The following is a 13,302-nucleotide window of genomic DNA, read 5'->3' as shown; positions in this document are numbered from 1 at the left end:
GCACAAGCGGAAGCGGAAGTACGTTTGCGGCTCGCGGTTCCTAAATGTGGCGGAAACGACGCAAGATCCTGGTGAGTGAGGTGGAGCAGCATGCGGCGTGTGATTGTTTGAGAAAGTAAGGCACCGAAAGTGTAATATATTGCTTGGGAGGAGACGTTCCCAACTTGTCGCACTTTCTCTCCAGATTGAGTGACACTCGAGTATCTCACCATGGGCAAGAAGGGCAAAGTTGGGAAGAGTCGGCGGGATAAGTTCTATCACTTGGCGAAGGAGACCGGTGAGTCAGAGTTCGCGCTGCAGTTAGCGAACATACAATCTTGGGTCTTTCCGCTCCCCTTTCCCGAATATTAGATTCCTCTTCCGCTGACGGTCGTGTGTCGTGAGGCTGCGGAGAAATATCTCATAAAACCCTGCATAGACTTCATTGTTTTGTCGCCGCTTCTCAGGTTATCGCTCCCGCTCTGCTTTCAAGCTAATCCAACTCAATCGCCGCTTCCAGTTCCTCCAGAAAGCTCGAGCCTTGCTGGACCTGTGTGCCGCGCCAGGAGGATGGTGCGTATAACACCCTTCACGGGTCGCGCTTGATAGTGTTTTTCGGGTTTTTAGTCCTGGGTGGTTTAGATTGGGAGTTGCGTTGGGGGAGGGATGAATTTGGGATGCTTCCTGCATTCTTCTCTCTATATACAATAATCCCAGCCTCAAACTTCTTATCTCTGAGCATAGATTTCTCCTAAACATTGGTGGTCTTTTTTTTTTTTTTTTTTTTTTGATTGCAGAGAAGAGGCTGGGAATGTGTACCTTTGACAGACTCTGGCCACTGCACTTGATAAGGGCTCCCTCCACTAGCGGTGACAGATCACATTGGGTATTTAAAAATGCTGTTTCTCTTTTATAGGCTGCAGGTGGCTTCCAAGTTTATGCCTGTGTCCAGCCTTATTGTGGGTGAGTGACAGGTGGCTCTCTTGGGTGTTTTAAGGGGTGGGAATGTGAGATATTATCTCTGTACTCTTCCTTCCTCCCTTTTCGGGGCAGCCCTTTGGAATACTTTGACCTGATTTCTTCCAGGTGTGGACCTGGTTCCAATCAAGCCTCTCCCCAGTGTGGTGACACTCCAGGAGGACATCACAACAGAACGCTGTCGACAGGTAATAAGAATCCCTCTCTTCTTGTTCCTTTATATGTAGACATCCGTGTTACTTCCTCTTCTCACTCAAATCCACTGAAGCAAGATTTTTCTGGATATTGTGCCCTGAGCAGTGGCACCGTGATGTGATGTTTCTAGTGTCTATTCTGTCCTCTGTTTGGGAGTAGGGAATGAGGTCTTTGGGACCTGAGGACAGGACAGAGATCTTCAGTGAAGTTCTTTCTGGTGAACTCCACTATTGGACTTTAAGCTCCATGAAGTCAGGAACATTATTTTTGTTCACCATGGTCTACCCCGCACCTAGAACAAGATTTGGCTCATGGCAGGCATTCAACAAATGAGTAGGGAGATGACTGACCCAGGGACTCCATTCCTAGGGACTCCTTTGTTTCTGCTGCCATAATCGTTTTACTTCTCTGTAGGCCCTGAGGAAAGAGCTAAAGACCTGGAAGGTGGATGTTGTGCTCAATGATGGGGCACCCAATGTTGGGGCTAGTTGGGTCCATGATGCTTACTCACAAGGTACCTGGGGAGGGAGAGATGAGGGTGAGGGCGGAGGTGGGCATGTCCTCTCAGGCTACAGAAGTCCCGAACTGACTGTCTTTATCCCACAGCCCATTTGACACTCATGGCTCTGCGTTTGGCTTGTGATTTTCTGGCCCGTGGTGGCTGCTTCATCACAAAGGTTTTCCGCTCTCGTGACTATCAGCCCCTACTATGGATTTTCCAACAGCTGTTTCGCCGTGTCCAGGCCACCAAGCCTCAAGCCTCTCGCCATGAATCTGCAGAGATCTTTGTGTTTTGCCAGGGTAGGCACCACTTTCTTCTTTGCCTTGATTCAGTCTCTCAACTACCAAAGCATACTCTTTTTCTTAATTTAAAATTTTTTTATTTTGAAATGTTTTCAAACTTACACAACAGTTATAAAAATAATACAAACCCATGGGGGAACCTTCAACATATTCCTATCCCCCAAGTTACTCAGATCCATAGAATAGGTGAACTATGTTCCTGTACCCCTCCATCCCCCCACCTTTATGTAGTTGTCATTACAAATTATGCACATAACTCATTATGAGTCCCAAACCACTGATTTCTCATACATTTGCCTTTTAGATCCTATAGGAAGTTAAAAATGGAGTTAGAAGCACGAAATACAATCATAGTGATATTTATATTTACCCTTGTCATTTTCCTTACCAGAGAATATTTATTTATTCTTGTGGTTTTGATCTATTGTCTTCTGTCCTTTCCTTTCAATCTGCAGACCTCTCTTTAGCATCTCTTGTCAGGTTGGTCTGATGGTACTAAACTCCTTCAGCTTTTGTTTATCTGGAAATGTCTTAATCTTTCATTTCTGGTAGACAGTTTTGTTAGATATGGGATTCTTAGTTGGCAGTTTTTTTGCTTTCAGACCTTTAAAATGTTATTCTGTTACTTTCTTGCCTTCATGGTTTCTGATGAGAAATACACATTCAGTCTCATTGAGGCTCCCTTGTATGTGACTTGTTGCTCTTCTCTTGTGGTTTTCAGAATTCTCTCATCTTTGGTATTCAGCAACTTGATCAGAATAAGCTGCATCGTGGGTCTGTTTGGGTTTATCCTGTTTGAAGTTCATTGGGTGTCTTGGATGAATATATTCATGTCTTTTGTTAATTTGAGAAGTTTTCTGCCATTATTTCTTTGAACGTTCTCTGCCTTTTTTCTTCCTGGGACTCCTGCAATATGTATATTGGTACACTTGATGGTCTCTCAGTTCCTCAGGCTTTGCTCGCTTTTCTTCATTCTTCTTTCTGCTCCTCAGTCTGCATGATTTGAATTTTCATATCTTCAAGTTCATTCTTTCTTCTCCCAGCTCCAATGTGATATTGAACCCCTCTAGGGAATTTTTTATTTCTGTTACTATGGTCTTTAGCTTTGTTTGGTTCCTTTACCAAATTTCCCTTTCTCTGTTCATACTCTGTGTTCATCTGTCATTTTTCTGATTTCCTTTACTACTTTTTTTCCTTTAGCTCTTTGAGCATATTTAGGATCATTTTGTTAGTCTTTATTTGGTATATCCCAGAGGTGGTCTTTATTGATGGTTTCTTATATTTTAATTTTTTCCTTTGCATGGGCTGTCACTTCCTATTTCTTTGTAGGTTTTATAATCTTTGGTTAAAACCTGGACATTTTGGTATTTTAATGTGTTAATCAGAATTTAGACTGAGTTTGTTCCTTAAACCTGTATCCAGCTAGTGTTGATAAAACCTTCCTTGAATACTGGGAGCTAACATAAGAAGAGTGGGGAGAAAAAGAAACATCTTCCCAATCTTTACAGATTTACCTGTGCAAGTGCTCTTCTTAAGTGTTTATGCAGTGAGTTTAGAGAATAGCACCAGGCTAAAGCATTGGGGGTCTCCCTAATCCTTTCTGCATATGCATCTTGTCTTGGGCATGCACATGTGACCCTCAGAATTCCTCTGTTTACATGGATTAAATTCTTTGTTCTCTAGGAAACAGTTTCTTCATGGTTCTGAGCACTTACTGTATGTCCTACAGGCAGCAGTCCATTGCCCCAGGCAGCCACTTGCCTGCTCTCCCACAGCATTCTGTAGGAGAGCTCTGTGAGCTTCTACACTCAGGGCAAATTCTGAGACTACAAGTCCCTCAGGCCATCACCAGACAGATTGGGCCATGTACACGTGATCCCAATATGTGCATGAGAGTTACTTGCTCCCTCTGGAACCAGGACCAGGAATCCACACGGGGTTGGGGAGGGACCAGCCAGGATGCCTCAAGATCCTACCACTTTTAAGTAGCCTCTCACTGTTAGTATAGTCCTTGAACTGTTTTCTGGGTCTTTGAGAAAGATGTTTGTGCCAGTTCTTGCTGGTTGTTTAAAGATTCTGTTGGGGGACAGAGTCCTGAAGTGTCTCACTGTGGCATCTTGATGGGATGGGACATAACCAAAGCATACTTTTAAAAATATCTTGCTATCTTAGGATTCCTAGCTCCTGACAAGGTTGACAGTAAATTCTTTGACCCGAAATTTGCCTTCAAGGAGGTTGAAGTTCAGGCTAAGACTGTTACTGAGTTGGTGACTAAGAAGAAACCAAAGGTGTGTTTGTGGTATGGGGCCACCCTTGGGTCCTAGAATTCTGGGAAAGTTGGCCCTGGTGGGTCCTCCTGATACCCCAGAAGTGGCTGCTCATCTTTATTTCTCTCCATAAGGCTGAAGGCTATGCTGACGGTGACCTCACTCTCTATCACTGTTCATCAGTCACAGACTTCCTCCGAGTTGCCAACCCTGTTGACTTCCTCTCTAAGACCAGCGAAGTGAGTCTAAGAATTGATGACTATAAAGGAACCCCACAAATATGGTCCAAGAATCTCCTCTGACTCCTTTCCTTTCTCCCAAATAGATCTTGCTAGATGATGAAGAATTAGCCCAGCACCCAGCTACCAATGAGGATATACGGGCATGCTGTCAGGACATCAAAGTGCTAGGGCGCAAGGAGCTCAGGTATGGGGTAGGGATGGGTATAAGGTGTCAGGAGCCCTGAGGGCAGGAAAAGACCTTTGAAGGCCATGATGTTGTATTGTGCAGAGGTTTGGGGGCAGGGTATGTCTGAGCTCTGGGATTTACGTGACTCAAGACTGGAATTTGGTGTTTGGGCCTAAAACAGAAGAGGGAGCAGGGACAAAGGAAAATGGTAAGATCAATAATAGCATTTTGGGGGCAGATCTCTGCTGAATTGGAGAACAAAGCTTCGTCGATACGTGGCCAAGAAGCTGAAAGAGCAAGCCAAGGCCCTGGACATTAGGTGAGTTGGGAACTCAACCAGGGCAGGTGCTGATTGGGCATCAGGGAAAGCATCTGAGAAAATAACCAAACTTCTTGTACTGTTTTGTCAGCCTCAGCTCAGGAGAAGAGGAAGAAGGTGAAGAGGAGTCAAAAGCAGGGACCACAAGGCAGCCCTCCAAGGAGGAGGAGGAGGAGGAACAGCTGAACTGGACCCTGGCAGAGATGAAAGCACAGGAAGTGGCAGAGCTGAAGAGGTGAGAGGAGCTGGAGGAACCCTACCACAGAGATCCTCAGTGTGTGAAGATGGAAGAGAGTGAAGGGCATGGGTAGGGAATCCTCACAGCTGGGCACAGTAAAGGTTTAATCCCTACAACCCCATCTCCTCAGGAAGAAAAAGAAGCTGTTGCGGGAGCAGAGAAAACAACGGGAGCGTGTGGAGCTGAAGATGGATCTGCCTGGGGTTTCCATTGCAGATGAAGGAGAAACTGGCATGTTCTCCTTGCGTACCATCAGAGGTCACCAGGTGGGGTGTATAGACTGAGGAGACAGAAGGATCTGTTTGGGTGCTTGGATTTAGGAGGGCACTGGATGTGTTGAAGTGTGGCTCAGTGGTCAGAGGTCATGTTATTGGCAAGTGGGAGATAGAAATAAATAGGAGCCTATGTTTCAAAGACCAGGAAGGAACATACATCTAAAATTTGAAATTAGGAAGACTTAGGAGTATGATATAGAATTATTCTTGTGGAACTATGAGGTACTCTTTGCAAGAAATTGAGGATATAACAGATGTAGCCAGGGTACTTGGACTACAAGCATGAGTGTAAGTGGAGGGTTTTCCTTAAAGAGAAAATGCCCTTCAGTTCTGGAGATCAAATAACTGCCTTGGTACACTAGGCTACCAGACACTGCTTTCTGCCAGGTAAAAGCAGTGTCACAAGCAAAATGAGCTATTGTGGCAGTTGTGTAGAAATGTAATTAATATCCCAGTAATCTGTTGACAAGAGAGGCAATAGAGTACTGGCCTGCAGACATAGGCTCAGGTTTCAATCCCAGCTCCACTAGTTGGAGCCAGTGACTCTGAGCAGCCTATCCCTTTGCCTCAGTTTCCTCATCTGTAAAACAAATAGAACCTATCTCCTAGGACTTTTGTGAGAAATAGAAAAAGATGTTTCAGTATAACACCTAATCTGTGGTAAACACTCAATAAATGGTAGTTATTTTTGCCATAGGGAAAATAGATTTAGAGGTTCTGACAATTGATTTATATGTGAAACAATCAATGCTTCTTGTTAGATGTATGCTGCCTGGGTTCCTTTATTTGGTGGAAACAAAATTTGTAGATTATATTCTCAGGTGTTTGAGATGCCTTCTGAGAGTGTTCTAGAAAGGAACTAGTTTTTTGTTTTTGTTTTTTTTTTTTAAGTTATGCTTTATTTATTTATTTAATACTTGATGTTATATAGGCCATGGGGTACTTTTCCAAAAAGCCTGTTTGTGCTACCATTAAAGATAGCTGATCAGGATAGATTGATGACCTGGCTTGGATCTAAAGGGATGTTTTAAAGAGGCCATCACTTCCCTGGGTCTAAGCTTCTCTCTCTGTAAAAGGATTATAATGTGTCTGCTGCAGTATATTTCCTAGTATTATTGAGGAATAAACCAAGATAGTGAATGTGGGGGCGGGGGGAAGCAACTTGTTCCTTTTAAATACCCCGCCCTCTATCTCACTATTAAACTTCAGCTGATGGAAGAAGTAACACAAGGAGACATGAATGCTGCAGACATGTTTCTGTCCGATCTGCCAAGGGATGACATTTATGTATCAGATCTTGAGGATGATGATGATGCATCTTTGGACAGTGACCTGGATCCAGAGGAGCTGGCAGGAGTTAGGGGGGATCAGAGTTTAAAGGATCAAATTCGGTAAGGGTTGAGAAGGCTAACAACACTTAGTTGGAGTCTCAAAGTAGAGTTGGTGGCAGGTTATTACCAGAGGCGGGATGGGGAGAGCAAGTTCTCCAGGGCATTTTAGGTCATAACCCTCCATTCACTTTCCTCTCTGTCTACAGCGTGCGATTTACTGAAGTAGATGGTAAAAAAGAGGAGGAAGAAGAGAATCCACTGCTGGTGCCGTTGGAGGAAAAGGCAGTACTGCAGGAAGAACAAACCAACTTGTGGTTCTCAAAGGTAAGAAGAGATTGGGGCCAGGTTTAGGGAATTGACATTCCCTGGGAGAACAGCAGCTAAAGATTCTCTCAATTAAGGATGGCTTTGATGGGATTGAGGATGCTGCTGATGAGGCCCTGGAGATCAGTCAGGCCCAGCTATTGTTTGAGAGTCGTCGCAAGGGGGAACAGCTGCTGCCACCACCATCTTCAAGTCTGAAGATTCAGAGAAAATCTCCCAGGTGCCAGGACAAAGCTCCTGTGGAGAGAGAGGGTATCACCGTCCTTGCGGAGGAAGAAAGAGATGGCAGCTCAGATAGTGATAGCAGCAGCAGTGAGGATGACGAGAGGTGAGTGGTTACATCTGATTAGAAAAGGTATGAAGAGGAAGAGCACTTTTTCTCTAATTCCAGGTTTTCAACCTTAGCTGCCAATAGGGAGCTTTAAGAATATTGCTGGATTCTGATCTGGGGTATGGCCTGGGTGACGGTAATTCCCCCCCCCCCCTTCAAAAGTGTGGGCTTTCAAAATAGTTATGTATAAAATACAGGATTCCCATATACCACCCTATTATTAACACACTGCAGTTGTATGGTACATTTGTTACAACTGGTAAGGATTAACTTGGGGTTTACTGTGTTGTGTTGTTCCATGAACTTTTTATCAGTGAGATTATACACTGTCTTTTTGCATCTGGCTTATTTCACTCAACATGGTTTCAAGAGCCATTCATGTTGTGTGTATCAGAACTTCATTCCTTTTTATGGCTGAACATTCATGGACATTTGGGTTGCTTCTATTAGCAATTATGAATAATGTTGCTATGAATGTCCCAGTGGGCAAGAATCTGTTCAAGTCTCTTGCTTTCAGTTCTTTTGGGTATATACCTATCAGGTCATATGGTTATTCTATACTTATCTAAGGAACTGCCAAACTGTCTTCCACAGCAGCTGCACCATTTTACAGTGCCATCAGTAATGAATGGGTATTTCTACTTCTCTTCCTCCCATCCGTGCCCCCCAGCTTGTAATTGTCCAGTTTTTTTCATAGTAGCCATTCTGATCAGTGGTGAAATGGTATCACGTTATAGTTTTGATTTGCATTTCCCTGATGGTTAATGCTGAACATCTTTTCATGTGCTTTTTGGTCATGTGTATATCTTCTTTGGAGAGATGTCCATACAAGTGATTGGTTGTCTTTTTGTTGTTGAGTTGAAGGATTTCTTTAGATATTCTGGCTATTAAACTTTTTTTTGGATATGTGATTTCCAAATAATTTCTTCCATTATGTAGGTTGTCATTTTATTTTCATGATATAAAGTCCTTTGAGGCACAAAAGTTTTTAACTTTGAAGAGGTACCATTTATCTGTTTTTTCTTTTGTTGCTTGTGCTTTGGGAGTAAAGTCTAAAACCATTGCCTAACAAGGTCCTAAAAATGTTTCCCTACGTTCTCTTCTAGGAGCCTGATAGTTCTGGCTCTTACATTAGGTTGCTGATCCATTTTGAATTGATTTGTGTATAAGGTGTGAGGTAGGGTGCTCCTTCTTTCTTTCACAAATGGACATCTAGTTTTCCCAGCACCATTTGTTGAGGAGATTATTTCTCAGTTGAGTGGTCTTTGCCCCCTTGTCAAAAGTCACTTGGCCATAAATGTAAGGGATAATTTCTGAACTCATTTCAATTCCATTTGTCTTTATGTCTGTCCTAATGCCAGTACCATGGTGCTTTGATTACTATGGCTTTGTAATAAGATTAAAGATAGGGAAGATCCAGTTGCATTCATCTTTTTCAAGATGGCTTTGACTTTTCAGGGCCTCTTACCCTTCCATACAAATTTGATGATTGGCTTTTCCATTTGTGCAAAGGTTGTTGGAATTTCGATTGGGATTGTGTTGAGCCTGTAAGTCACTTTGTGAACATGGAATGTTCTTGGTCCTTTGGTTAAATTTCTAGATATTTTGTTGCTATTTTAAATGGATTTTTTTTCTTAATTTCCTCCTCAATGTCCACTGAGTTAACCACAGCTTCTGCCTTCTTCTCAAATTGCTCATTACTAGTGAAATGCTAATCTTTGTGTGTTAATCCTGTATCCCACTACTTTGCTGAGTTCGTTTATTAGCTCTAGTAGCTTTGTTTTAGATTTTTCAGGGCTTTCTAAATACAGGATCACGTCATCTGCAAATAGGGAACATTTTACTGCTTCCTTTCCAATATGGATGCCTTTTATTTCTTTTTTTTGACTAATTGCTCTGGCTAGAACTAGTGTTGAATAACAGTGATGACAGTGGGCATCTTTGTCTTTCAGTATTAATTAAGTTGTCTGAAAGTTCTCCAGGTGGTTCTAAATAGGAATCGTGGTTAAGGTGAGGTGGGGTATGGGGAATGATGGCATCTTCACTGAGTCCTCACCTCTTCTTCTGCAGTAAGGAACCACAGCCGAGTAAGAAGCGAAGCCTTAGGCCTACATCAGATGATGATGGGTTTGAGATAGTGCCTATTGAAGATCCAGGTAAGAGCTCTGCATATAGTGCAGTGGGAGGAAACATGGAAGTTTCAGCTTCGGGAACAGAGCTCTCTCCTCTCTGTAGTGAAACATCAGATCCTGGACCCTGAAGGCCTTGCATTAGGTGCTGTTATTGCCTCTTCTAAAAAGGCCAAGAGAGACCTTATAGATAACTCCTTCTGCAGGTAAAGGAGTCATGAGAAATATGGGAAAGGAGTGGGTAAGTATTTCTTCAGAGGGCCTAGAGTGGTTATTAGGGCTTGTGTCCTCTCTGCCATAGGTATACATTTAATGAAGATGAGGGGGAACTTCCAGAGTGGTTTGTGCAGGAGGAAAAGCAGCACAGGATACGACAATTACCTATTGACAAGAAGGAGGTAGAACATTACCGGAAACGCTGGCGGGAAATCAATGCACGTCCCATCAAGAAAGTGGCTGAAGCTAAGGCCAGAAAGAAACGAAGGGTATGTACTCTGAGCTACCTGAGATTAGGGCTGGTGGGACAGGGATGGGGAAGTAACATCAGAGATCCCATCACAGATGCTGAAAAAGCTGGAACAGACCAAGAAGAAGGCAGAAGCTGTGGTTAACACAGTGGACATCTCAGAACGAGAGAAGGTGGCACAGCTGCGAAGGTAATTGGGGGGGTGGACAGTGCCCACATAGGTATGTGAGGGTCAAAAAGAGTGGCAGAAAGCTTCCAACTTGTTTCTTCTTCTACATACAGTCTCTACAAGAAGGCTGGACTTGGTAAGGAGAAACGCCAAGTCACCTATGTAGTAGCCAAAAAAGGTGTGGGCCGCAAAGTGCGCCGGCCAGCTGGAGTCAGAGGTCATTTCAAGGTGGTAGACTCAAGGATGAAGAAGGACCAAAGAGCACAGCAACGTAAAGAACAGAAGAAAAAACACAGGCATAAGTGAGTGGAGCCACTCAAAGACTACTTAGAGGAATATTCAGTACTGCATCACAGTTGTTTGAAAAGAAAAGCTGGTGAGTGTGGGATACTTGGAACTCTCATAGTGGTCCTGAGCAGTGAGATGGACATCTTCCTACTTGAAGGAATAGCTCTCATTACAATATGGCTGAAACGTCTTTGTGTGCTTGCTCTGAAAGACCCTACAACTGGTAAAGTTAACCAAGAAAGAATTTGGGGTAGCATATGTTGTAGTATATTTTTGGGTAAGTGGGCCTTTGAAATTTTCACCCTTCCTTTCCCATTAAAACGATGATGATGGAAGAGATGTTTTTTTCTGACAATTTAGTTTGAATAAGTATTCACAGTATGTGCCGCACTATTCTGTATCATATTACTGATTCGAAAATGACAAACAATCCACAGGTCCCAGTAAAACATTTACTAGAGCAAGCAGAAAGGAATGCACATCTTAAACCTTCACAAAGTCACAAAATTTGAATTTGCATATTTCCTTTCCTTTTTATAAACAAGATAGAACAAAAATCATCAAAATTATTTCAGCAAAAGGTTTTTCTACCGTTGTGGCAAGTTAAAAAAAATACAGTGAGATAGAAGAGAACACTTTTAAAAGCTGTAGTTTTTTTGTTTGTTTTAATTTAGCAACTTCGCAGACCTAGAATTCTGTTTGCAGGATCACTTTTCCCCCTTCAATCATAATGGATCTGGGAATCTTCAAAGCCTAGGGCTGGAAGGCTGTTTCTTCCTACATGTCTCAGGGCTGGATACAAACCTGGCTAAAGAATCTGAGCATCAACTTCCATTTATAATCACAGACTCTCCTTTCTCTGCAAATGTTAGAACCCCCAAACTGCTTCCCAAACTCATCCCTGACACCTCAGTGGATTGGATTTGCAGAAGCCAACTCCTAAAGGAGACTTAGCTACCCAGCTAAGAAAAAGAATTGTATTTGTAAATGTTTATAAGGTGACATTTAGTAAAAAATATAAGGTACATATAATACAAATGTAGAGTGAGTTTTGTGCCCTAAAGAAAGATCCTTTCTTCCAATGTATCCTCAACTGACCCTCCTTATGGCAACTCACCAAAAGAAGCTTCTCAGCTCTGGTCAGGACCAAAGCAGCTTCCCAAGGAAACATCAAATGATTCAGATGAAGGGGTAATGTCTCCAAGCCCCAGCTATCCACTAAGGGCAGGGGGTCCCTGTACCTTGGGCCCCAACCCAGCCCTGAGACATCAAGTTACCAAAATCTAAAAATAAAATTAAAGACAATTGATTTCAAGCTTCAGCACGTACCCTCTAACTGTCCCATCGACTTTTCTTGCGTTTGGGTGGTTCAGGAACAGCAAAACCATCAGCTGTCTTGCTGTCCATCTTGTCACTGTCCGCCTTAGGGTCCATCTTGCTCTCACGATTACAACCTTCTTTCCTGCTTTCACCATTCCGACCATCGTTTGCACTCCGACTCTCCCCATGTCGGCCTCCACTTCCTCCATGTCTGTTCTCCCCATGCCGATGGCCATCAGCATGACGGCTACTGCTTTCTGGGTAGCGGTATCCATCTCCATGGCGACTACCATCTCCATGACGTGGGCTATCACCATGTCGAATGCCACTCTCTCCATGACTGTGACGGCTGCCGCCCCGATTCTCAGTATATCTCTCTCTCTTCCCATTGCCACCCCCTATCCCTTCTCGGCTGTTATTTCCTGAAGCTGTATTGTTGACTCCCTGGGCTCCAGCAGAAGGGTAGGTCACTGGGACACTGCTGAGGTTCCCAGTATTGCCAAATCCTGGGATGCCCTTGGTGGCACTGGCAATGGGGCTGTCTGGACTGTTATGGCCCTGCTGGGCTGAATTAGTAGGGACAGAATTCAAACTCCCTGCACTAGTCCATCCACTGGCCCCAGCAGCAGAGCTTCCAGCCTTCTGATTGCTTAAGCTGGCAGCAACAAAGTGACTTTTGTACTGTGACTAAAAGAGAAAGAGAAAATGAGTTGATAAAATAGAAAGTTGGAGAACCTTGAATATATAAGCCTACAATGAACAAGTATACAAAAACTACTGTGACACTAAGACCCTGATGGCCACTGTCCCTTCTGCTTTTTTGTTGGAAAGATCACAGGTCTTTGTGGCAAGATGAGACCTGCATATACAGAAATGTGCCTTTACAGCTTGATTGGCTAGAATAAACCATCTACGTATGTACAGATTCAACTCATGTATAGTCTGGAATCTAATCTGCAATTTCTACAATCCAAAAAGTTCTGAAAACATTTTTTTTTTGGTAAAGTTTGCAAGCAAAAATCTTGACTTTAATTTCTATCTATTCAGCTAGTGTGATTAATATATTTTACTTCAGAGTATATGGTGTGACTATAGGTCTTATTGGTATTGAGATACATATATCATCTTACCTTATTAAAACCTGAAAAAAATCTAAATTCTTAAGCAAGGGTTTCTGTGCTACTGTATTAATGAAAAATGGAAAAACTCTTGGGACTAAATGGAAACATTAGTCTAGAAGACAGATAAAACATGCAAGCTAAGGTCTAGTTAGCTAACTACAATGGGAGGTGTTGAAGAAGGGTTTGGGGTCCACAAGAGATACACAATTGAACTTCTCTTAGCCATAAAGATGACAATTGTTCTCAACCACATTACAGTGAGGAGGGAATACAAATCCTGCTACAGTACCACAGTCTTGGGCTCTGGGGGTGTGACTGAAGTAGATCCCAAGAGTGGTTTCTACACTGCATTTCAGATAA

General features: G+C 43.0%; 2 protein-coding genes across 3 annotated transcripts in view; one reads left to right on the top strand and one right to left on the bottom strand.

The window, feature by feature from the left end:
- Positions 1-78: 78 nt before the first annotated feature.
- FTSJ3 (FtsJ RNA 2'-O-methyltransferase 3) lies at positions 79-12,913 on the top strand. Its single transcript, XM_077163558.1, has 20 exons — positions 79-277; positions 447-552; positions 896-942; positions 1,066-1,145; positions 1,567-1,666; positions 1,759-1,953; positions 4,129-4,244; positions 4,358-4,462; positions 4,549-4,649; positions 4,870-4,950; positions 5,042-5,185; positions 5,319-5,454; positions 6,673-6,854; positions 7,001-7,118; positions 7,196-7,446; positions 9,520-9,605; positions 9,685-9,784; positions 9,880-10,063; positions 10,140-10,234; positions 10,327-12,913. The coding sequence occupies exons 1-20, from the start codon at positions 211-213 to the stop codon at positions 10,517-10,519; spliced, it is 2,487 nt and encodes an 828-aa protein (XP_077019673.1). The 5' UTR covers positions 79-210; the 3' UTR covers positions 10,520-12,913.
- Positions 7,757-13,302, bottom strand: part of DDX42 (DEAD-box helicase 42) — a 65,148-nt gene continuing 59,602 nt past the window's right edge. For both annotated transcript variants that reach the window (XM_077163556.1, XM_077163557.1), the window contains one exon: positions 7,757-12,508. In XM_077163556.1, the coding sequence (XP_077019671.1) occupies positions 11,834-12,508 (675 nt within the window). In that variant the 3' untranslated portion in view covers positions 7,757-11,833. The remainder of the gene's footprint in view (positions 12,509-13,302) is intronic.

The sequence above is a fragment of the Tamandua tetradactyla genome, chromosome 6 (assembly GCF_023851605.1).
Source record: "Tamandua tetradactyla isolate mTamTet1 chromosome 6, mTamTet1.pri, whole genome shotgun sequence".
In the NCBI taxonomy this organism is placed as follows: Eukaryota; Metazoa; Chordata; class Mammalia; order Pilosa; family Myrmecophagidae; genus Tamandua; species Tamandua tetradactyla.
The sequence above is the reverse complement of the archived record's forward strand: the minus strand, read 5'-3'. Positions and strand labels throughout refer to the sequence as shown.

Bases quoted from the DNA above. Each gene is read 5' to 3' on its own strand.
- FTSJ3 (XM_077163558.1), top strand. From the start codon at position 211: ATGGGCAAGAAGGGCAAAGTTGGGAAGAGTCGGCGGGATAAGTTCTAT. The intron at 4,650-4,869 runs GTATGGGGTAGG...TTTTGGGGGCAG, and splicing joins CTAGGGCGCAAGGAGCTCAG to ATCTCTGCTGAATTGGAGAA. The intron at 9,606-9,684 runs GTAAGAGCTCTG...TCCTCTCTGTAG, and splicing joins AGTGCCTATTGAAGATCCAG to TGAAACATCAGATCCTGGAC.